The following is a 25,627-nucleotide window of genomic DNA, read 5'->3' as shown; positions in this document are numbered from 1 at the left end:
AAAAATATCCAATAACATAGATGTAGACATTGGAGGCGATGCGATGTGCGATGTCCAGGATTATTTATTTATTAGCGTAGATAAGTTCTTCACTCAGCCATAGCTCCTGGGTCCAAAAAATTATCTCCAATTCTCTCAGGGGTAGAAATGTGTCTGTTCCATCACTCTCATTCGATTTTACGCATAGGCACAACTATAATACCGAGGTACGTTTCGATAGCTAAACAAATAAAACTGATGTTGACAGGTCATGGTCATGGTCAATCGTGTCGTGTGTTTACAGGTTCAGGGTTAAACAAAATGCTGCCTGTCCTTGTAGCAATGCAGCTGAAGAGACGGAGATACATATTCTGACAGACAGTCCAGTGTATGGATACGATAGGTATAAAACTGTACCAGCTATGGGAATAAAAGTAACAAAGTTATAGGAAATAATGTGCAACATTAGGTTGAGGCATCTTTCTGGAATTTGCTGTAACTGTTAAACAAAAAGTTGGTAAAAAAATAGTATTGTCTTTTGATAAAATAACTTTTACACATTAAGAAAAACACTTTTTGAACGGATTAAAGCTATGTATTATTATAATATAAATTTAGAATTATGTAAATAACTATAAGTTTTAATAATAATACATAGCTTTAATCCGTTCAAAAAGTGTTTTTCTTAAAAAAAATAGGTAAATACCAACCAATACCATTTACATTTTAAGTTGTACATATACATACGTTATTTAATACCTCCGACGACAACAAAGTGGGGGAATTATCTAGAAAGTATTTTAAAAAAATACCGATGTCGTGCCTACATCTGACAAATTTTCTGCTATGAAACCTTCTTGATACGTTTGTATCATATATTGTCATAATGCTTCTTTCATTGACAGTTCAAAATTTAATAAAAATCTCGTTAAAAGCCAAAAATTAAAATAAAGATGAATAGAAGCGACGGTAAGTGGTATAAATAACAATTATATATTATATATCCGCGATCACAAGTCTTCTTCTAAGAAAACGTAAAAATATTGGCTCTCGGTTCAACGTGCCCGTTTTAGGGGTCCAAAGGTTAATTAACTCTATTTATAATCGTGGATGGATATAGGATATAATCTAACCGCGCATATGCTATTTTCCTCAAGTACGAGTTGCTATCTTTCATTTTGTAAATTCAAATTCATGGATGTGGCTGAAACTTGCTTTATTAAAAGAAAAAAACAAATCTTAAGAACGGTGATTTATGTACACCGTTAAAGTAACAGACAGAAACCTACACCTAGTGACTTCTGTGAAGAAATAAACTAAATAAAATTTAACTTACTAATGTAAATTATTTTTATATTGAAAAACAATCTGATTGGTTTTCTTCTATACTACATATTTAAATTGAATTATTTTACTATAGCTATTGAATACTTAAATTTACAATTATAATTGCTATTATGTAAAATAGTATAAAAATAAAATCGCCTAATCATAATCTATAGATAACAATATCACTCACCATTAAAATATGCGAAGTAATATTAGATACGTATAGTAACACAAGTTGTTTTTGTATGTATGTACCACGGAATATTTAATGAAGCAATATTGCGATTATTTTTATCGCCTCAATTGAGATTAAAGTCTGATCGTTTCAGCCAGATAATATAACGTCTGCCTTACATGGTAACACTAAGCAAATGTAATAGTAGTACAAAATAATACCCTTTTGATTTTATGAGTTATATTTTACAAAGGATCGGATATCAATCATTGTCCTTACGTCCATCTTTGTTACGTTGCGAGTGCTACATTATGTTTTTTGTCTGTCGACGTTTCGAATAAGTTAAAGCAGTCGTGATAATCGAGGGATTACTTCCACGACTGTCATTGCTGGAGAGAGCTAAGTAAAATAATTATTTTCGTTATCATAATACAGTTGGTGATAAAACCGCGCGGAAATGCACACCACGACCTTTGAACAAGAGAGCACACTCCTTCAGCCCCAGCAGTCTTAGAACCCCAGTAAGTTTTGGAAGAAGCATAAATTGACCAACAAACTCATATGATCATTTTTGCCACTTATTATTACTATCATCTTATCATTAATCGAGTTATGCCTTATTGTTATTTGTTGGTCTTCATGCCTAAGATATGTAGTTAAAAGTTGCACCATAAACACTGGCCAGAACTTGACACGATTTAATGTGATGGGACAAATACAAACACTGCTCTGACATAGCATTTTAAAAATGTTCACTATGGAATGTTTTATTAATATCCAAAGAGTGATGGTATTCAAAAAGATCGATCCTTTTGCGTTCGGATTGCGAGAATTCTCGTTTTCAATTCACGGAGTTGTACTTGATTTATTTTAGTGATATTCTGAGAAGGTTCAGTTCAAAGTTCGTGAAATAAATTGTAAATATAATCTGTATTATTTAGAGTCCTAATTCGATTGATAAAAGTGGAAAGGAGAGAAGATGCCGAAGCCTAAATCCACAAGTAAGTGCTGTGGCAGTTTTTTCGTCATATCGAAGGCCTTCAAATATCGCTATTTTCAACCAACCCTTTTGAGGTCCACTAATCACTCATAAATACTATGAGGTTGTACATCATAACATAGATTACAAATTTAATTAAATTAAATTAATAATCTACGCTTCGACCGAACCCTCAGCGCGATCTTCCTCTAATTAACTGTTAAATAGAGTAAAAGGTAGGGATTATTGAAAACGGTGAATTTGAATTTTTACTCTTCCCATTCATGGATTCATCAGCCTATTTTTTGACTCACCCATTATTATTTACCGTAGAATATAAATAGTGATTAGCAATGAATTAATATTACAATTTATTATGTATTTATGTTTGGTGATAAACTTTGAGCGCTTGGTAATTAGTTAACGAATTTGTTTTCGTACAGCAAATCCAAAAGCCGATGGAGCCGACAAAAGATAAAAATACAATATATGGCAAAGAATTTATGTCAGCGCCAGAAAAACTAGATTCGATGATAGAGAGTTTTCAAAATAGCATGAACCACGAACCAGGTCAGTTTATATCGTGGTTTTTTATAGCACTTGGCATTATGTGAATGGCATTTTTCGTTTTTCTTTTATTTTTCAACGTTTTTGTTAAAAAATACAGTAAGTTTTCAGTTTGTATTTGTTAGAAATATTATTTTCTATAAATAGAAGATAGTTCTATTTTTCTACATGTTGTATACGTATTATTTGTCCTTCTGATTCATTAACGAAATTTTAAAAGTAAAGCCTGCAATACCGAAACAAGTATTATTCCTGTGGAAATCAAATCCACCCCATCCTTTAGAGTCCAAGTGTGACTACTTAGTCAATGAGGATATACGCCATTCTGTCGCATAAATTTATTAACAAGTATGTTTTTGTTGTCAGAAAAAGATATTATTACCATGCCCCATTGCTTACTATCAAAAGCACTTCGAGCTATAGCGACTAAGAAACGAGAGTTCATGAAATTACGGAAGTCTCTATTACATCAACAGGTTTGAATGTTTTTGATTTTTCATTTAATTTCAAAAGTACTGAAACTACTTGATTTATTTAATTTAAACTATATTTATAAATTATATAAAACATTAGGTTTCCAATCCGGCATACATCATGTTTATGACTCAACTATTTTAAATGAAATTAAAAAAAAATATCGCCTACCAACGCCAAAACAACTTGCCCCTTATGATATTAATTTATTTGTGTTGTGCTGTAATAATGCGATAAATTAGATAAACAAAATTCAAATGTCCTTTTATTCTCGATTATTGATATGTGAATGAATAAGTCATTGAATGTTCCTATAATGATAGAGTTTATGTATATATAATATTTATGTAGTATGTCTTTGTTCTATTGTTAGGTTAAGAAATTAGTTTAAATTGCATTTAATTGGCGTTAAATAAATTTATATGGTAAATGACAGGTCCGTGTTGATTTTATGCTTAAAACCTTTAAGGTCATTTGTTTAAATCACGGATTACGGTATCACGGTACCAATACATTCACCGGATTTAAATGGATGCGTAATTGACATTTGGGTCTACAATTGGACCCACAAGGCTCTATAAAGTAAAAAATAATCAAGGAAAACCAATTCTATTGCCTTACTTTGTGTGTATTTTACAGGACTCGTTCCTAGAGCACCTGGCGGCGTTGAGGGAGCTTGAATCTCGAGCCGGAGTTTGCGACGAATCTTTGACTGACATCAGAATAGTTTCGCTACCAGGGTGGCCGGCTCATGATATCTTGTTGCTGTTGAGATGTGATGGTGAAAGTCCACTCAAATCGAATGGCTGTTTAGGTAAGATGAACATTATTGTAGGTTTTTTTATTGATGCTGTAATATTTTATTTATGTGTTAATTCATCCTCGTTATTAGTCGTAAATTGAACACACGTTAAAATAAATACTAATTAACTAAAAAATATATTTGTTGAGTACACTATTAAAGTTTTGTAATATTCTGCAATGTAATTCCACAATTAAGCTGTAAATTCTCTTTAGTCTTTTTTTTTAAAGGTAAATTTTGCGGATAAATATTAAAAAAAATAGTGAGTAGTACGTGAACCTTAATGTAGATTAATTTGAATTACTTATGCCAGGAACACAAGTACTGCAGCAGTTACAAGCACAACTTGGGCCCATACCTGAACAAGTGTTGAGCATGGGGGCTGAGATCATGGCTCGACGGATTGAATTGCTTAACATTCTCCGCTGCAAACATCGTTGTGATCGTGCCACGTACCACACTGTAAGTTGATAAGAAAGGAATTACTGTTTTATCTACATTCGACGACAAATAAAGACACTTGACAAAGAGACAATTACTTTATTTTCCAGAATTTAGAATGGAAAAGCAAAAACAGTGACTATGATAACGAAACAGAGCAACTGCATCGACTTGTTGCTGGTACTGCTGAAAATTTGAAAGAGAAGATTACATACTCCATGGAATTAGTAAAGTAAGAAACTTTGTGAAAAGAACAGACTTTCCACTGCGGCCAGCGTATGATCTTCTAGGACAGACGCATCTTACCTTATTATCTAAGCAGGGCTGGACCTATGTCTAATAAAATTATTTTGGCGCTCGATTCGTTGCGCTGTGTGTCAGGCTGTCAACGCCACATGCCATATGCATTTCAAGACACATTATCAAAAACATAAATAGGATATTAGGATCACGCTTTATACGGAAATTATTGACTTTTATATGATTATCAGGGTGCCTTGGTTGGATAGAGAAAATTTTGTGAAAAAAATCGAACGCCTACAAAAAGATAACAGCTTGCTTCATATGAAAATCGAGGAATTCACAAAAAAGGAAAACCAAGCCGATGGCGAAAAACCTGACGAGAATGTAGACAGTGCAGAAAAATACCAGGTAACTTTTTACGTTTATGTATACGGATACATATCTCAAAAACTAATGAACTGAATTTAAACAAAAATCGAGCCTACCTAATTTATATTTAAATCATCACGATTATACCCACATAACCTTAAATATTCTTAAAACAACGTTAAACTTACTACAAAGTTTAATCAAAAGGATTTAGTTTAAAGTTTAAAACTACTACTATATTATATACATGGTTTACTATTAAAAACGTAAATTAACAGGCGGTATGTGATGAATTGGCCAAGGAACAAGCAGCACGGGAGGCCTTGAAAGACGTCGTGACAGCTGCCGAAAGCATGCTGCGAGTGGCGAGGGCCCGAGTCGCGACTCTTGAGAAGCAGCTGAAGGATACCCGGGCAGAGCTGGAACTTGCTCGTAAGAAACACAAAGACTTGGAACAACTTGTAAGTACCTAGAAAGGATACGATGGTTCGCGGTTTCGAAACCGCCACATATTGTAAATATCTTTCTACGTATTGTTTGTACAGGGAACATTTTTATTTTATTTTATTTAAAGTGTAACCTACTTATAAAACTAAATCATTACAATCTTTAATTCTCATTCAGTTCTGCATGTTTTTATCATAGCGCAGTGACACTTTGACAGAAATAGCTGTAACGTATAACATAAGTTATAGCGGTATGAACTATGGTCTCATATTAAATAATAATTGTTTATTAATTTAACAAAATCGCTAGGAATTTATGTATTAAAAATGAAAGTATGTATTATGGCTTGAAATGTTAAATATGGAAATACATTTATTTTCAGTATCGTCACCGAGAAACTAGCTATGATGCTAGATCCAGAAAGCTCATAGAGGTTTCGAAGACTGGAGAAATGACTATTGACGCTTTGTCACGACAACGCGATGCTTTAGAACTAAGGTAATATATTATATAATATTGTTATAAAATGTAAATAAATAACAATGTTCCGTAAATAAAACTGAAATCGAATAAATGTACTATATACAATTACACTTAGACAGTATAATAATCTAGTTAAAAATAAGTTTTCTGTAAAATTACACTGTTCTATTATCAAGAGCAATTAACTGAAATATTAGGTTTCCATTGATATTTTTATTTCAAGGGTGAAAGAGTTGAGAGAAGAAGCCGAAACCGCAGAGAAAGAGGCAGCACTACGAGAACAGGATCAAAAGGCGCGCAACGAGATGCTGCAGGCGAAGGTAGCAGAGCAGGTGCCATGAAGTTATACAAAGTATTTAGATAGACGTGAAGTACAATACACAAATTACTCAAAATGATATAATAAAGTTTAAATATCTGTTTATACCGACAAACATTAAGCGTGGAAACAAAATTATGTTTATCCAAACAACTAATCTCATCCAACGCCAGTGACGCGGGGGTCGGTCGATAGATGTCGGGCTCAATGTTTGTTGATATGAACGGACTTTAATTTTGTAAAGGAAAAAGGAAGAAAGGTAGCCCAATCAAACGTAACAGAATTAGAGGCTCGGATAAAGGAGTTGGAAGAACAATTACGATCGATTCGTGAACGCTCAATGCGTCTTGTTGATTTGGAACGCAAGCGTGTTTTGGAATACATACCATCGAAGGGTAAATCATTGGAATATTATGTGCATTTAGGTCATTATGGGGTTTCATGTTTTACCATTTGTGATTCGAATCAAAGACTTCTATTTGCAGTCAGACGTGCTGAGATAATAATAATAATGATAAGGGATTATATTATACCTATACTCTACGATATGTTAGTTATTTAGGTGATAAGCGCCATGTACATGCAAATATACTTGTGTAACGTAGTGCATACATTTAAATATATTTTAAATTAATAAAATGTTTACTTTCCCAAGAAACTGAACCGTCTGATAATGAAACGGAGATTTGGAAGGAGCTTCAGGTGACACGTGTAGCTTTATCAAGAGCCGAAGATGACCTTCGGCAAGCCCGAGCTGATAAGGAGAGCTTTTTGAATTCTCTATCAAAGATTGCGGTAATTTTGGTACCCGATGTTGTCATATGAAATGCTACTGTAGCTTTTTCGATGGACTGTAAAATTCATATAAAAAATTTCAGCCTTCCTACGCCGGTAGGCCTACTCTCTAACTTGTTTCCGATATTGAGTAATTCCAAGGTTGAAGATATGAGCTGATAATATATTACATTGAGACAAACTCGGGTACAAAAACATCGCGTTATCGGTATTGAAACTTACCGAGTATCGGTGCTGGTTATGTTAAGACATTTTGACAATGACGATTTTCATGTTGCAGTAATTTCATTTGTACCGTTTTAATGAACAACGGCGTCTGTAATTATTCCGTATCAGGTTCAATTGAATATGGTACATTTTTAATATGTCAAAAATTTGTTTTCTGTTATATTAAAATATGATTTTTGATATATGAATATTATTTTGATATATAAAATCGTAACCATACAATAATCATAACAAAACAAAAAAGGCGATTAATTTTTATATCTTACAGCAAGAAGAAGGTGCCAATAAAGATGATAAGTTGGCAACTGAATTATTAAGCAGGGAACAGAAAATATTGGCGCTGCAGCGAGTGATTGAAACCCATTTAGAAAATGAAAAAATCATGTCCGTAACTATTCTTAACTTAACTAAATCTTGAATGCGCATAACATAATAAAAACACGTTGTCGGTATTAAACATAAATGGGTTGCCTTATCGTTAAAGCGATGAAAATTATCCCTTGGAACCCAAGGTATATGTGTAAACTGATAACTATTAAAAAGGAATGCTACTTGTGCCTGTATGCGACTCAGCCTGCCTGTCATGTCAATATGAACTAAGAAAACCTGGCCGGATAGATTAGGATTACTACCTTTTTAAGCATGTTAGCTGTATAGGGTAAATAGTAGGGAATGCAATCCTGATCTCGCGAGATCCCGTGTATTTTTCGGGATCAATCCCGAAGTATAATATGACGAGATCCCGTTCGCGATTGACGGGATTGGGCTGCAATGGTCAGCGATTCTACACACATCCGCTTGGGACGCTTCACGCGACATTGCACGTTGCATAGGATACATTGCAATGGACATTAGATGCCGGTTAGCAGATAGCACTCTTGAGACACTTTAGAAGATACTCTTTTTTTAGAAGTTACTTTCAAAATCACCAATTTTAATCTCCTTGAGCTATACCTACTTTTGTTTTGATTATGTTCATGTAATTAAAATTGTTAGTTGTTTAGTTAGTAATATTAAAGGATAAAGGCTTTTGTTTTCTTTCAAATCATATTTTATTTTAATTAACCTCACTATCACAAACATGCAGTTTTCATCGTATTCAGTCACGTGAATTATTTTTTTATACTATACGAGATCCCGAAGATTTCGGGATCCCGCCGGATTGATATTTCTAATCCCGCGGGATCTCGAATTCACGATCTGGAGTCGGGATTGCATTCCCTAGTAAATAGTGAATATTAAGTTGTACAAAAGTAATTTTAGCTAATCCCCATTATGAATGGAATAAGATGTCACTGGCACCACTCATTTATTATTTTTTATTATTAGGGAACAAAGTATGACTGAATATGAGAATCAGCTAGCTACAATGCGTTTGGAGATAAAAAAGCTGCGAAACTACGATTGTTATTCCAAGGATATAACTTATCAAGATTTACAGACAGAGGTACTCAGAATTTGTTTAAACTTATTTTTTTGTCAAGTTTAAATATCTCGTGTCAAAGTATTCTCCTCCTAGAGTAATTTAATCCTCTTTATAATAAACAAAGGGGTGATATTATTATAAATATGCCTACTGGGTGTTTAGTTTTTAAACAAAATCGTTATAGGTATTACAACTTGATTGAAAATTGATGAAAAAATTTGTATAGTCTTCCAACTTACCGTAACTTTGTTTATCATGCTCTTAATGAGGTTTAAGGTTTAGTTATTCTTTATTTTTTTAGTTCACGTACTATTACTTTTTTAGTTATTATTTTTTTTATTTTGTGATTGTTTAATTTTTTCCATTGCTCCCTTGCTTATGTTCTAATAATATAATTGATGTGTATGTGTGTAAAACTTGTGATGTCTTATTATTTAGAACTTATAAATAAATAAATAAATTAGTTATGTGTTAATTTAATCATAATCAATACCTAAGGTCATCAATGACTTACCTATTTTATAAATACAAAATATTATTTTAAGTTGCTAGACATGCAGATACAAGTGGAAACGTTAAAACGCGAAAGATCCGCCCTGGTATCAGCCGCGGCATCTCGTGCCCTCATGTTGGAGAGGCATGAGCGAGCTGCCGACCTCTTTGCGAAAATGACGCGGGCTCGGAGGGACTTACAAGCTATCCTAGAAGGCCGCCCTGATCCACCTGAATCTGATGCCTCTATATTCCCTGAAGTATGTTCATGACATAAATTACGGTGAACACATTCCGAAGTATCAGTTAAACAGTATTCGATGTACTGTCAAGTCTTATTTTAAACAATTATTATTTCGCTAGGAAGAAGTGTATTTTAGTGTAGAATACAAAGAATCATGTGTCATAGTGACATATTATTAAAGGTATCACGGTCGTTGACATCTATGTCTTCGTACGCGGCGGATACGTGGTCAGCTTTGCGAGCCGAGCGTGCCAGAGTTATTCATTTGGAGAGCGCAGTTCTGGCGCAAAGTTTGCAGCTCGAGAGGGAAGGCCGTGTGAGAACGCAACTAGAACGACGAAGAGCGGTACTCGAGCGTGAAATATTGAGGGCCCGACACAGCACTGGTTCCTCGCAACCACATAGTGTGTTTAATAGTAAAAGTTAGTTCATATAAAGCGTTTAAACGTTTTATTCCGATCTAAATCTAAATAGTAACTATAATCAATTAATACTTATGTTTCAGATTCCAGCCAGTTTTAGGATCTGTGAAACAAATGTTTGTGAAAATAAATTAAATTAAAACAAACTTGACTTTTATTTTAGTAATCAAACATCACATAACATTAACATAACAAACTAGATTCGGTGACTTGTCAATTTTAGCTGTTTATATTTTCTATCATCTCTATAATTATCCGGTACAAGTAATTGGAGATTTCGAGTTATGTATTTCTCATGTTTTTCCGTAGCAGATTCCTTATTGGTTGTAAAAGCTTCCTCTCTTGAACATGGTGGGATATTCAAAGTATTTCCATTGCAATCTGCAGCCCATTGAAATGTTTCCACGTTAGCCTTCTTTCGGTTCAAGTCCTTTTTCACCTGGATGTCTTTCTTTGGCAAATTCTCACGATGAAAATCACCCACTAAAATAGTAGTGTGCGCTTCTTTGGGTTCATTCAAAATCAATTGATGTTTTGCCCGACATATTGGAATCGTCGAGGGATCATTCGTAATGTTATGCTTAGTTCTCTTATTTTTATGTGGCTCGTTAAGTTTGAACTGTTGTTCAAATGAATTTCCCAACTCATCTTCGAGTATTTCAAACAAGCTATCTAGATTTTTGCTTGGAGCATTTTTTTTGGTTTCTATATAAGTTTTATATTCCTCAAACTTTCTTTCGAGCAGTTCAATTTTTTCGTTATCTTTACGCTTTTGCTGGCTAGCTTTACGCATTTGATCTTCTAATGTTAGAATAATCTTTTCCAGTTGCGATATTTGACCTTTCCTCGTTTCCAAGTTATTAATAAGAACATCAATTTCTTCATTTTTTTCTGTAATTTGTCTGCTTAACTGTAACAAATATAGTATAATATAATTACGCCAATTTTAAGTAATAAATTTGTAACATGAGACAACTAAAAAAATACGTTACGTCGGAATCAATTTTAGATCTATGTTCGAAATTATTTCTTAATAGCTTTATGATGTTAGCCTGCTCTTCTTCCTTTTGCGAAAGAACTTTAATAATATCATCTCTTTGCTTAATCTCATGTTCGTGACTGACATCCTTTTCCATCAGTAGTTCTAGATCTATTTTCCTTTTTTGCAATGTCTGCGCGAGTTCATGATTCTCGCGAGTAATAATTTCCATTTTATGCTTTTGTTCGTTTAACTTAAAATAATAAAATTTAATCAGTTGTAATTTATAAACAATTCTTATCCTTTTTCGTTGGTGTATTTTAGAACAAAACAATTCGACGTAATGTCACAAATTGTAATAAATACTTTAAAGAGGCTACAAGGTATGTAATAGTTTTCCTATATAAATATATATAACTGTTACTCAACGATTATTCTTTCACTGGCGACGAAACCCAGTTCAGAGCAAAGTCAGAATAAATGCAAATACAATATAATGATAATAACTCACCATATCTCGCAAATCACTTATATTTTCAACGTCACCAAAACATTCTTGCAATTCCATTATATGATTTTTAAGCATCGTCAATTGCTTTTTGTAGGACTCCATTTCAGATTCACTAACAACAAGTTACGAATAATGAGTTAATAATTGAACAACCAATTAAGAAATTACAATAATGTGTTGTACCTCTCCCTTAGTTTTTCTTCTAAATTCATTTGTTTTCTTTCTAAAGCGGTGATGTAATCATTTTTTGTTTTTAAATCATTTTTGAGTTTGACTTCATATCCTCGAGACTCTTTAAATTTCATCTGCGAACAAACAGTAAGTATACAAATAATATGAACAAATTATTTCAAAATATTTATAATATGTTACATTCATTTCTAAGACTTAAAAATATGATAACGTATTCAGAAAGTGAACAAAACTAAACTCACTTCTATTTCTTTCATAACATCCACTTTTTCCAATAATCGTTGTTTGTACTGCTCCATTTCTGTTTTAACTCTATCCAGTTCTTCTCCTGCAGCTTCCAATTTACTTTCTCGTTCACGAGATTTATCTGTTGATAAGTACTTAGTAGTATCTTTTACATTATACAATATATATTAAACTGTATCAGATCCTAATTATTTGAGTTTTTTAATTTAGTAAATTACTAACTAAAAACATGGGTAGGTATATTGTAAGGGTCCTATAATGAATATTAGGGTAATTGATGTTTTCTTCTAAACCTGATGTATGTGGAGATGCGTATCAGATTCCTATATAGACCTCAATAAGAAACGTCAGAGGGTTCATAATGATTCGCTTACTTATCTCTTCTTCATATTCTTCTATCCTTTTCGTCAATTCCTTGTGTTGTAATTCAGCTTCTAAAAGTTTTGTACACTGAACTTCTACTGTTCCTTGTAACTTCTTTTTTTCTTCGACCTCTATTATATTATTTTTTTCAGTCTCTATTAATTGTGTAACTTTCGTGCTAAGTTCATGTTTTAATTTACTAATAGATTCATTGTAATGAATGGATAAAATATCTAGTCGTTTTTCCAAATCTTCTTTTCTAGCAATTAAATTTTTTGGTTAGTTTTAATTTATCAATTATTGTGCCGCTTATCTTCTACAGCTTATAGTATTGCGCGTTAAACTTTGCGCGTTATCAAGATATGAAGGAGGTCAAATACTAAACATTAAAATACTCGGAAATTAGACCGGTATAATTAAACATGCGTTTATTGATATATTCATGAATTATTTCTAGCTGGGATTTATACTACAACGGACTAATATTCCATCAAACTGGTCTAAGACGGATTGGTAAATGACAAATATCGTAGATTTCTGGTACTAGCATGAAATATGACCATTGTATGTCAGAAACGTATTCTATGTTGACATAAAAATTAAATAAATCAGTGGCCTCAGATTTTCATCTGTTCTGTTTCATAATCATTTGTGTGTGTGCCTGACACACGCCGCCGACTTTAAGAGTCTAAGGCAAGCCGGTTTCCTTACGATATTTTCTTTCTTCGTTCGAGCGAATATTAAATGAGCATATAGAAATAAAGTCCTTTGGTGCACAACCGGTGATCGAACCTAGGACCTCAAGGATGGGAGTCGCACGCTGAAGCCACTAGGCCACCACTGCTTTTACTTTATTTTGACATACCGACGACATAATTCGGCCCAGTACCAATTCTGAATCTGACCCTAAGATTTTTCGATCACCTTTCTCGTCTAAAGACGACATAAATAACTCACACAAAAAATAACATCATTTTGTTGATGAGAAAAAAGTTCTCTATAAACATATTGATACAATATATTAACACTAAGTCAATATGCACTCTTTAATTGAAATTACAGATATACTTACTCGGCTTGAAGTTTTTCACGAGCATCGGCAATTTCTTCTAAATGTACGCTGTTTTCTTGAATGGATTCATTTAATTTATTTAATTCAGTGTCAAAGTCGCTTTGTAACCTTTCGTTCTGTGAAAAGTGATTTCTGGATTTAATTCCCGGTAAGCAATAGTAATTAATATATAGGGTCATAAAAATAAATTAAGTCTTTTTGTTTAAATAAAGAAAACATATATAATAATAATGGCAAAAACAGTATCATAGATCTAAGCCTTAATTTGTCCTGATAGCTAGATATTTTAATTATTAACTGTCCACAGAAATGATGAAATGTGTATTTTGGGGAAATAAAACTTAACTAAAAAATTATGGCTTTCTTAGAATCAAACAATCTGGTTCTATTATACTACTTCATATTAAAAATGTCATAAAAAATAAGCCCTCTAGTTTAAAAAACATATTATTTTATGTCCACAGAAGAGATTTCTTTTCGGTCGACTCTTAATAAAATATTACTTTCAATCAAAGTGAGCACAGCTCCTAATAAATGAATAAAATAAACGATCATAAAAACAAAAGATAACGAAACTATACTCTAGTTACAAACGTCGTCGCTTATAGTATGCTTGTTGTAAGTACGCTAGAATATAGGTTCGTCATCTTCGCTGTCAAAGAAGTGATTGAAAAATGTTATTTTAGACTGCTAAGTTTGTATAATCAAGTCGTCTTCATCGCTGCCGTCTGTGCGTAATGGCTGAACACGTTGTGGAGGAATAATTACATATGAATCATCAGAGTCTGATAGGAACCTCGATCTCTTATAGGGAAGTGAAGGGGGATCCTGAGAAACTGTTTCTTCTTTAGGTGTAACCAGAGTTGATCTATAAGTAACTGTAGAAGCATTGGCTGTGTTTACTCTTTTCGGAGATATATTTCTTACGTCAGCTAAACTCGCGTGACTATGTGATCGCGTATCATCGAATGGAACCTTTATCTGACCAATTTCGACATGTGGACTGTCTGTGCAACAAATGCAGTTTGCATGCAAGATACAAAACTAAGCCTCCTTACAAGTAAAATATTTGGTTCGTTTCGATTCCGAGAAAGTTGGTGAATCTTAAATGTCCCTTTATAAGTATTCATTTTATTTTTGGATCTTCTATTTCGTAAATCTCTATACCTTTATAATTTTCTTTTATACATGACATAAGAGAATCATAATCCGGGTATATATATATCCGATATTTACCCATTGGACCGAATTGTTACATAGCTCATTGATGCAACCACCTACTCCATAAGGAGCACCTTTGCCATAACCTTACTCAATGTAGTAACATTTACACTGTTGACATCCTTTAATTCTTGGCTTATAAAGTTTACAATTAACAAGAACATAGATTTGTTTCGGTACTGCGTTGTTGGGCCATCAATTAATGTATGTAATTCTGTTAAGTTCGGACTAATTCTAAAAATTGGTTTTATAAAGTATATATCACAATTTAATAAAGTTTATATCTCAAGATAATAAAGATTATATCTCAATTAAAAAAAACTCAAGTTAATAAAGTTTATATTTCAATTTAAGGTAGGCACAGATCATCAGTAACTGACTACAGAAAAGTTAGTCCACGAACGAACGAACCTTGTTTTTATAAATGGACGCCAATTATATATTTCAATAAAACTCTTACCGTACTATCGACGTCACAGAAAAGTCGCAACCATCTTTGACATTAAAGTAAAATAATTACTAATAAGCGAGATTTCTATTTTTATTGACAGAGCTCTTGCATACACCTCATGTACTAAGCTATACTTGAACTGACAAGTTGAAATAAAGCTAGTTAAATTAAATATTCTAAGGTTGCATTCCAGTTATCGACTTTTCAGCATCAAATTACAATACAGGCTGTAATATGATTTCTGACCGTTTCAGGAGAGGGTCAATCACATGTTAGAAAATTGTAATTTTCATAATGTTAGCCTAGTTTTCAGGAAGCTGAAACCTTTTTTCAGTCGGTTTCAGAACATGTGTAGTCGAGTGGTGCAGTTTTCAGGAGACCCGTTTTCAGGCGTTTTCAGGCCTAGGTATACCCCATTGATGAAGGAATATTCTAAACCAAACTTTCTAGGTGTGAGACAAGGACGAAATGATACGAGAGAGAGGGAGAGAGAAGATCAGAACTTTCTCGAAACTAGACTGAGCACTCTAGAACGCCGTAAGACAAGGACGGAGTAACGTGCGAAAGAGACAAAGAGTGCGGACGTTCTAGAATTGTGCAATCGCTACTCAGTAGCAAGCCCGCCTAGAAAGTTCTCGAATATTGTTTAGAATTATTCCCAGGGATATATAAGCGAGCCGAAACGCGACTAGTCACCTTTAGTTTGGAATGCGATAACAAGAGAGAAACACCGAAGCGATAAAGTGCGAATAAAGTGAATACAAGTGATAAAGTACAGTGTGAAGTGTGCATAAGTGAAGTAATTAGTGACTGTGTTATTAATGCATCTCTGCAATTAATTTGTGCCCATTAATTCCTCATTGATTTATCAAGAAATAAACCCTTGAATTAATTTACGGCATTTTCTATCCGATCCCCTAGCTCGTAACAATATGTACAACTTGTTTATGTATCATAATTCGAAGGAATTTACTTTAAATATTATGTAACAGTGGAAAACAATATTTTGATTATATGAATGACAGATACCATAGGAGATGTATTTATAATTTTAAGTGACTATAATTTAATTTTGTTCATGAATTTCGAAACCTGGAAACGATCCACGGAAAGGTACCAAAAGGGTGTTTTTATTTTAATATTGTTAAACGTAATAATACGAATGTAAGTATTGCCATGCATGTCAGTCATATGTACTAATAGTAAATAATTGATATATAATATAATAATTGATATGGAAGGCTTTCATTGTTTTAGTTAATTACGAGACAACGCACACATTTTATAAATGTTCTGTTTATGACCCATGTATTCTTTTGATACAGACAACCGAGTACTTAAAGACGACAAACGCATACATAACGATTCATATTGAATTATACACTATTACTAAAACAACACATTCCTACCGATCCGGTGCGAAAGATGTGGACAAATATATATTTTTCTGTTCTTTGAAACACACCGTGTTAACAATAGCTCTGGTATCGATTGTTTAAGCTATTTTGATAAACTCAAGGCCAGAAGCTGAGGATAGCCAAACTATATTTTACAAACCTGTTCTTTCAATTGCAGTATAGTTCTTTCCAAGGTGCGAGTATGGACCCGTGATTGGTTCAACGCTGCTTCTAAATTAGCTGAACGCTCCGCTTCCATTTTAACTTGACCGTCAGCTCGGAATGCTCTGTCCCGTAGTGACTTACATTTCATTTTTTGTTCTTTTAAGTCTTTCTCAAGTTCCTAATAATAGTTAATTTTATGTATAAATTAAAATATAATAATGTGCTCAAGGCAGGCTGGACCAAGAGGGCTTGGCCACGTTCTTATGAAATAAGTAGATCAGTGTCTACGGGCTGGATAAAATTGGAATTTAAATATTATGACATTACCTCAATTTTATGTTTATTATTAAACGATTTTTGTTGTTCTGCGTTTGTTAGTTGTTTGCGAAGATCTAAGATTTTGGAATTTAGTTCGGAAACTTCGTAAGTTAACTTTTCATTCCGTAACTGATTGCCAATCGCTTCATTCACACATTTCCTGTAAAGATTAGTTTCTTTATATAGATTTATAAGCCAGGCTCAAAAGCAACATACTTGTATTAAACATTTGCACCTAGACGAGACAAAATTGTCTTTATTTAAAATTCTTACTTCTTATATTATAAATTGCTGTTATTGAACCTAAAAAATAAATGCCTTATGTAATAAACGCAAAACGTATAAACGGTGCAGTCATTGATAAGGAAATATTTGAATGTGTCATAGAACATAGTTATTGCGTGCCTTTTAGCAACAAATGGCGACACAGACACAGATGTATATAATTAGCCGTTAACTATATCGTATGTAATGGCCAATATAAAGTTATTTCAAAGATATAATAAATTACATTAATTAAATAAAAGATTACCTCAAAAAGTCCATATTATCATTAATCTCTTTGAGAAATTCATTTTGACTTGTATGTAATAAACCATTGAGCATTTCATTTTCAGCGTTAAATTCATTAATTTTCTTCGATAAGGCTCTTATGCTGCATTCCTGGGGTAAAATAATTAGATTTTAATGAATCCTACTAGAATATAAGATGTAAAAGGGACATATCGAACAATTAAATCATATAATAAAATTAACGATAGCGATATGATACATATGTTTTGTATATTTGATATATAATGTATCAAAATAACTGTTTAGATTGGCAATTGCCAATTAATAAGGAGTGATTTCGGAGATTGACTCCTGACCTATTGTAATAGAAGAAGAACAGCAAGAAGAAGATATATATAGAAAGTGCTGATCATAGGGCAGGAGGCTCACTTAGCCGCCTTAGGACTTTCTCACTGCCAGACGGCTTGCGAGTCATGCCGACTTATTTAAAATATAAGGACTTATATTCATAATTGCTAAAACAATCTAAGGATAAGTTATTGTGAAGATTTTATAAAAAACTCCAAATACTTAAACACTAAGAAAAACGCTTTTTGAACGGATTGAAGCTATGTATTATTATTAAAAACTTATAGTTATTTACATAATTTTAATTTTTTTCCGACGTTTCGGGTGCTTTTCAGCGTCCGTGTTCACGGTGACTGAAGACAAAAGATGATCTTTTGGTCGATATCAACTTCGGGGCAATAAATACAGATAACAAAACTTTCCCTGCAGCTGTGATACTTTTGACATTCAACACCTTTTGTCTTCAGTCACCGTGACCACGCACGCTGTAAAGCACGCGAAACGTCGGAAAACGTTATGTAAATAACTATAAGTTTTTAATAATAATACATAGCTTCGATCCGTTCAAAAAGTGTTTTTCTTAATGTGTAAAAGCTGTGTTAACAAAAGACAATACTACTTAAACACTGTAAACAAATGCCATGGATTAAAAGGACACTCAGTTGGTGGAATGTATAAGAAAAGGTATATATGTTGTGTTTTTAATACAATTCAAATTTAGTAAGGTAAAGTTGTAGTGACATTTCGCGTTTGTAAGATAAGTTTATAAATATTTTGTTGATATGAACAGCGTTACGACAGTCATTTTGAATATGACCTGGTATCGGTCATAGGGACGGACCTCACGGTATTATACTAGCTATACTAGGAAGTCAGGAATGCAATGGGCTCCTTCTGTGAGCATGTAATGCTGCAGAAGGAGGTTGCTGAGCGATTGAGGGAGAGGTCTGGGGATGACTGTAGACTGATCGGTGGTTCAAGGCTGGGGTCTCGACCTCGAGTGGCTCGGAATCGCAAATCCTGAATGAGCTCTGTGTGTCGGATTTAAGCCCATTCTACCCAAGGGACCCCCTTGGGCTGGCGAACCCCGAGGGCCCAACTTAAGGGCGTGTGAAGGGCTGAGGTGTTTTTAGTGGGTCGGGTCTCGCTACCCCTCTGAATAGCAGAGGGATTTGAGTGTAGACCCAGCCCCACAGTCCCCGCGTCAAGCTCGATATCCTTGGCGCGGGCCTGCGCAAGCGCATTTTCACCTCATACAAAAAAAAAGTCATTGTGAATATTGTGTTTTGAAATCGTCTTCTCTTGCGTAGTCTATTGCAAATATTCATGGCTCGTTTATGCTATTTCAAGTTAGACACCGTAAAACTCCGATGCGACTTCATTGACCTTATTTATTGAACTTAATACTCATGCTGACCTTTTAGCTAAATTTTCTTTTCTTTGTAATCCCAGAGTTACAAAAGTACTTTATACGTACCTATCGCTCGCTTATCTGCTAACTTTTATGGTCCAGTGAATAGGCTATCTCGCTCTTACAACTTAATTAATGAAAATTGTATTGATATATTTTGCAACAATCTTCCTACTTAAAGTAATTTGTGTATTACGCTTTTAATGCGGTTCAAGTTTATATTTAGTTTAACTTTTTTTGGTGTTTGCTTGTATTAAATTTTTTCCTTGATAGTTTCAAATTTTATGTTATAATGTAATTAATGTATATATTACACATTTTCTTGCATATTTTAAGCGTACACTTTGTTTTAGGACTTATAAATAAATAAAATAAAACACACCTTCTCTTGACTTATAACATTTTGGAACCATTTAGTGAATTCTCGCTGTTGTGTTAAAATTAATTCAGAGGTTTCGACTAGTTTTGCGGGAATATTGTTCAGTTTGGTCATATCAATCGTCAAGGAATCCTTTATAATCACTTGGTTGTCTGAAATAAACAGACCTAAGTTATTATTAAATACATAGTAAAAAAGTGAATTTTCTTATGAAAACGTAATATATAAAAAAATTAATTCTGTAGGGGTCGAGTTTAATTTTGCAGCTGATGACCCCATCTAACCCCTAGTTGCGTTTGATCTACGACTTTTTGGCCACCCTGAATAAGGTTTGAAATAAAATACTAGCTATTGTCTTCGGTTTTATTCGTTATTACAAATAGATCTCCTTAATAAATTGTAAGCGCCTACTGCGTTCATCAAATAAAAAAACATTGGCTGTAAAATATAGGTAGGTACATAAGATATGGTCGTGATTCGTTGTATTTTAAACTTATTTTATATTTTAAAAATTTTCTAATAATTTCTATATTTAAACTCATCCAAATAGCAAATTGTTAAAACCTCGAAATTTTACAAATTTTATGTGAAAATGGAAGAAATAATAGAAATACAATCATCATATATGTATGTCATATTTTATATTGGTCTAATCAAACGTGTTGAGTTGATAAAAAAGAGTATACTTTCATATCTATAAAGAAATATAATAAACTGCATAATTTGTTTTACAACCAACCATAGAAAGTCCTAGAAATTTATAAAGATCCCCTAAATCTTATTTAATATAGGTGATATAAGATAAACTTGCCATCTTTCTGTCGCCTGGTCTCTTCACATAGCTGAAGCAACTGCGCGGGAGTCATTTTAGCAACATTCATAACTTTAAGGTCTTCTGTGGTGGGAAGAATTGCTTTTTGACCCAATTTCGACAGTTCTTGATACGTTACTCGCATTGATGCATATACTTGAAGTATGTCATTCTACACGAGAGATATGTTTATTAAAAATACAATAAATCACACCTTTATAGGTCTGGGCCTCAGATTATTGTCTGTTTCATGATCAATTGTCTATCTAATAGGCAAGTTGATCGGCCTCCTATGCCGGACACACGCCGTCAACTTTTTGGGTCTAACGCAACTCAGTTTTCTCACGTTTTTCTTCACCGTTCGAGCGAATGTTAACAAATGAATGAATTAATGAATGCGCTCATAGACAGAAAGTCCATTGGGGCACAGCAGGGGACCGAACTTACGACCTCAGGGATGAGAGCTGCTGAAGCCACTAGGCCAACACTTATTATTAATATTATATATTAATACAAATCCGTATTATGCTTTTGCTTAATTAATTGGTGTAATGATTAGCAAACATTCTGTAGATCATAAGTATAGCTACTAAATCATAATGATGAATTATTATTACCTGACGGTCATTCAGCTCACTTTTCATCTTCTCAAACTGAACAATCTTTTCTTGCCAGTTCATTTTCAGTTTTACTAATTTTTCACTTTTAGTTGTTAGGGACTCTAAAACATACGGCATTGTTTTGTTTTACTATACTGTAATAATAAGTTGGAGAAAAAGTTTCTTAGCATTTTTTAAGAAAACTCATATTTTTTTTATATAGTTTATTGACACTTAACTAAAGTATGTAGGTACCATTTTGTTTGATAACTTTTTTCCATCTCGTAGGTAGGGTACATGATCCCATTTCTATAGAAATTTTGGGGCTTGTGATCAAACTACGGCGACAATTGCGTTTGGCAGTCCTCTCGTGATGTTAACCTGGCACTGCCTAAAAAATTCTGAACAGACCGAAACAGGTAGAAATCTGAAGGTGCAAGGTCGGGACTATACGGCGGATGCATTAACATGTCCCAACCAAGCTCTCTTAATTTTAGCTGAGTGGCTAAATTGTGTGAGGTCTAGCGTTATCATGATGAAAAACCACACCCGTTCTGTTGATTAATTCCGCCACTTTCTCTCAACTTCTTGCTTTAATCTCATCAGTTGTTTGCAGTAGAGTTCAGAATCGATGGTCCTGTCTGGTGGTAACAGCTCATAATTAATAATGCCCTTCCAATCCCACCACACACACAGCATCACCTTGTTACGACTTGACCCGGGTTACGCCACAGTCTGTGAAGCCTGACCGGTCATTGACCACGACCTCTTTCGCGTTCTTGTCCTACATGATCCACTTTTCATCACCAGTTATCCAAAAATGGTTCGGTTTAATTTTTTTTCAAATGCGCCAAAACTGTTTTGTGGTCAATTCCCAGTTCTTCAGCTACGTCGTAACTACTGATATGCCGATCTTGATCCACTTTTTCAAAAATGACATCAATTTTATCCGTAATAGGGAGACCTGAGCAGCACGTTGCATCTTTGACATTAAAATTTCCGGATTGTAAACGGTTAATCCAAATTTGTGCTACTCTCACAGACACGGCACTAGATCCATAAACATCGCAAATTTATGACCAAGTAAAGATAATTATGAATTAAAGCCAGAATTCGTCCAAATTCTGGCTTTAAAAGCATAACATCCTTTGCAGTTCTAACAGCACGCAGCCGTCCAGATGTTTTATGGTCTTCGACAGACGAAGTGTTGTTGTATCTGTTGATAGTACGATGTACGGACATACGGCTGATACCAAGCTTTTGAAGTCTCTGGAATATGACCGACGGCTCCGTACACACTTTTTGCAATGCAGTTCTGCAGTCCTATTTTCTTTAAAACCCCATTCCATATTGTAATTTGGTAATGAACACGAAAAATATGTGAAATGGCGCAAAATCAAAAGAAGTTTTAAAATATACTGGCGCTACAACCTTTTTAGGTCTGGGCCTCAGATTTCTGTACCTGTTTCATGATCATTTGAAAAACGAATAGGCAAGTAGGTGGTCAGCCTTCTGTGCCTGATACACGCAGTCGACTTTTTGGGTCTAGCCGGTTTCCTCACGATGTTTCCCTTCACCGTTCGAGCGAATGTTAAATGCGCACAAAGAAAGAAAATCTATTGGTGCAAAGCCGGAGATCGAACCTATTACCCCAGGGATGAGAGTCGCACGCACTATGCCAACACTGCTCTATTTAAAGTTTTAAAATAATAAACATGTTCCATATTCAAAATAATTAAAAAGTTGATAAAAACAAAGGTTTTTATGTAACAGTATTTATGGCCAGACTTGTTAAATATGACTTTTTTCAACATATATTAGAATGATTGTAGACAATGCGTCACCCGAATTTAATATTGAATTAAATCAAAAAGGATATCAATTACCAATATAAAAATAAATTTATGTAATACCTTCATCATTATAACTAAAATTTTCATTTGAACCGTCTACATCAAAACTTTCTTCGAAGTCGTCGTTCGCTTCGAGTTCTTCACATCTTTTTATCGTCTCCTAAGATGTATTTATGAAAAAATCGTTCAATTATATCTTTATCATCTGATGTTAAATGAAACTACTGCTGCGAGTGCAAGAGGTCGGTGATTCTATACATATACCGATAAAAAGCTATTAAAATACTTAACTTTTTACAAGATAATACATAATTATGTAAATTCTGTAATAAATTCGCGATCATATCCGTTCGATCAACATCCGCGTTCGTAAAACAGACAAAGTTACAGTCGTTACAGTAATGATATTATATGAATTCTTACTTGATCTGGTAATATTGTGGATGTTCTGTTTGTATATGGTATTCTTGATTGTGTTTTCTGAAAATGTAATTATAGATCAACAATCTTTCAGCCTCATGAACCCGCGATACGGTAGACTAGTAAAATGTACTATGCCTTGGAAGAATGGTTTTATTTAGCTAAAAATATCAGCATTAACATTTTAGGTTAATTTTTTTTAGTGTTACAAATTGATTACTAACAATCTTATCGAATTAAATACTAGAGAGTAATTAAAGTTTCATAAAGAGTTAGAATGTGTACAAAGAAAAACGAAACGTCTAAATGCCGGATTCCTGACGACCTTAAAATGCATTTGACAACACTTATGTCTACACCACCTAGGCTAAAATTGCAGTCGGATTAAATCCAGTTCTTAATATTACTATGGTCGTGAAAATGTATTTACTTGTTTTGGAACTGTAATGATCGGCCTTAAACTTCTGTTGGCTGTTACTTCTTTCATCCTGTCATTAGTATTCCTCTTCGGCGATGTTATTAAAACTTTCTGAAAAGATGTTTCTATTGTCACAGATGGCTCTAAGGTCGTAACTAATTTTTTCATTATGAATGGAATAAAATATTTAATTAGTATTCGTGTAATTGGTATGTAGCTATGCGTGGAAAATAAATAGACTAATTATCAAATTCATAACTAATTCAGTTCTAAATGAAAAAAACCTTTTGGGACAGCGGTAATCTTTCCCGTTGTGGTCGTAGAGCGGGATCCATTTGGAGTGTTTGATCCTCTTTCTTGTTGGCCGACCTTGGCTGAGTCTGAAAATACGAATATGTAGTTTACTTATGTATTAAATAATTAGTACAAATTATGTAATTAAAACATTACCTCACATGACCTTGGTCTGGTATTTTTCACAGAAAGACGCGGAGGTAGCGCAGGCGAAGGAGCGGATTCTACTTTGTTTTTCTGTTGAAGCCAATATATCACTGAATAAATATGGTTTTCATTTATTTGGTTAAAACTCACAGTAGGTTCTTACACAATGTGGGTTATTAGAATAAATAGAAAAAAAATAAACACTAAGGTGTGCTAAATGGGTTTTAAGTCAAAGAAGGAGAACAATTGTCGACTTTGCCACACGAACACATCGTCCCTTTATAATGGAAGATGTTAATGAGAATTACATTAATGGTATTGGCATCAAATTAGTGTATTTGTTTCTGAACATGTTTCTTTTAATATAGCTGAACAGCCTTCCTAACACGCACGCCTAACCATTGGGTCTGGGAGGGACGGTTCCTCTGTTTCAAAAACGTCAAACATTTTACATACAATTACAGAGCGTATGTCAGTTTGCGAAAACTCTCCGCTCTGAATCTAGGGGAGACATCCGCCCTCACGACTTTTCTTTCACCGTATGTGTAACTATTAATTTCGCAATATATATATAATTTTCTAATGAACACCGTGTCGAGATTCGAGCGTTACTATTAGGCTCTGTTTACAAAGACGTTTATCTTTTACTAAGACGTCTTAATACGACCTATAATATAAAAAGATAACCATTGTTTCAGTGACGTTATCTCTAGGTTTGTAAGGGTAGCGCTGTCGTACCCTGGGAGCACCCGAAGTAACAACTCTTTGTGGTATTCGAGACTTTTGTTGATTGCCTGATACATCTGAAAATGTAATTTTTATCAAAGGACCTCATCGGGTTGAATTGTATTTGAGTATTTAGGCTTTTAAAAACGTGGAGGTACTTAATTTCGTAATGTATTCCACAAATTTTGCCACAATTGAGCCGTTTTATTTTTAAAAAGGTTTTATTAATATTGGTTCAGTGATATGGGCATTATACATACACACATCGATTTCTGGGGGGGGGGGACTAGTACAATACAGGAACCAGGCCAAGTAAATAAAGTGGGCAGATATTTAAAGTCGCTATAATTGTTCGAAATTGCTTTTGCATTTGTTGGTACAACATATAAAGAATACACACATATATACGTATAGCAAACCTTTTACGCGGAGGTCTCCAGACATAGCAGAATTTTTATCAAAACATAATTTCATAAATATTTCAAAATAACAGAAATTTACAAAATAAGGGCTAATATCACAACATTATTTATAAAACTTGTCAAAAAGCAAAGTCAAAGGTTCCAACTTTGCACGACT

At 33.8% G+C, this 25,627-nt stretch overlaps 2 protein-coding genes across 10 annotated transcripts; one reads left to right on the top strand and one right to left on the bottom strand.

Moving 5' to 3' along the window:
* Nucleotides 1–296: 296 nt before the first annotated feature.
* On the top strand, nucleotides 297–10,360 carry LOC123715542 (rho-associated protein kinase 1-like). 5 transcript variants are annotated; one of them, XM_045670597.1, is made up of 19 exons: nucleotides 297–382; nucleotides 1,919–2,004; nucleotides 2,425–2,484; nucleotides 2,906–3,032; nucleotides 3,396–3,505; nucleotides 4,143–4,317; nucleotides 4,619–4,767; nucleotides 4,857–4,978; nucleotides 5,238–5,397; nucleotides 5,637–5,819; nucleotides 6,188–6,303; nucleotides 6,512–6,620; nucleotides 6,852–7,002; nucleotides 7,263–7,402; nucleotides 7,899–8,014; nucleotides 8,960–9,077; nucleotides 9,602–9,808; nucleotides 9,974–10,214; nucleotides 10,298–10,360. In XM_045670597.1, exons 1-19 carry the CDS (start codon nucleotides 370–372, stop codon nucleotides 10,312–10,314), a joined length of 2,400 nt encoding a protein of 799 aa, XP_045526553.1. In that variant the 5' UTR covers nucleotides 297–369; the 3' UTR covers nucleotides 10,315–10,360. The 5 variants fall into 5 exon arrangements, with proteins under 5 accessions (XP_045526553.1, XP_045526557.1, XP_045526554.1 ...); XM_045670598.1 differs by lacking the exon at nucleotides 297–382 and adding an exon at nucleotides 865–948 and having other exon boundaries at nucleotides 6,512–6,608; XM_045670599.1 differs by lacking the exon at nucleotides 297–382 and adding an exon at nucleotides 865–948 and having other exon boundaries at nucleotides 9,617–9,808.
* Nucleotides 10,351–25,589, bottom strand: LOC123715540 (repetitive organellar protein-like). Of its 5 annotated transcripts, none has more exons than XM_045670591.1 (20): nucleotides 25,468–25,589; nucleotides 25,010–25,125; nucleotides 24,332–24,412; nucleotides 24,166–24,261; nucleotides 23,894–23,992; nucleotides 23,467–23,523; nucleotides 23,104–23,203; nucleotides 21,209–21,312; nucleotides 20,592–20,763; nucleotides 19,784–19,932; nucleotides 17,662–17,792; nucleotides 17,139–17,289; nucleotides 16,807–16,989; nucleotides 13,578–13,693; nucleotides 12,517–12,764; nucleotides 12,139–12,263; nucleotides 11,888–12,009; nucleotides 11,705–11,816; nucleotides 11,207–11,446; nucleotides 10,351–11,124 (listed from the first exon to the last, which is right to left on the bottom strand). In XM_045670591.1, the coding sequence occupies exons 1-20, from the start codon at nucleotides 25,520–25,522 to the stop codon at nucleotides 10,411–10,413; spliced, it is 3,171 nt and encodes a 1,056-aa protein (XP_045526547.1). In that variant the 5' UTR covers nucleotides 25,523–25,589; the 3' UTR covers nucleotides 10,351–10,410. The 5 variants fall into 5 exon arrangements, with proteins under 5 accessions (XP_045526547.1, XP_045526548.1, XP_045526549.1 ...); XM_045670592.1 differs by having other exon boundaries at nucleotides 25,061–25,125; XM_045670593.1 differs by lacking the exon at nucleotides 24,166–24,261.
* Between the last annotated feature and the right edge of the window lie 38 nt (nucleotides 25,590–25,627).

Source organism: Pieris brassicae, chromosome 10 (assembly GCF_905147105.1).
Source record: "Pieris brassicae chromosome 10, ilPieBrab1.1, whole genome shotgun sequence".
Taxonomy (NCBI): domain Eukaryota; kingdom Metazoa; phylum Arthropoda; class Insecta; order Lepidoptera; family Pieridae; genus Pieris; species Pieris brassicae.
Note: the sequence above shows the minus strand (reverse complement) of the source record. Positions and strands in the feature narration are given on the sequence as shown.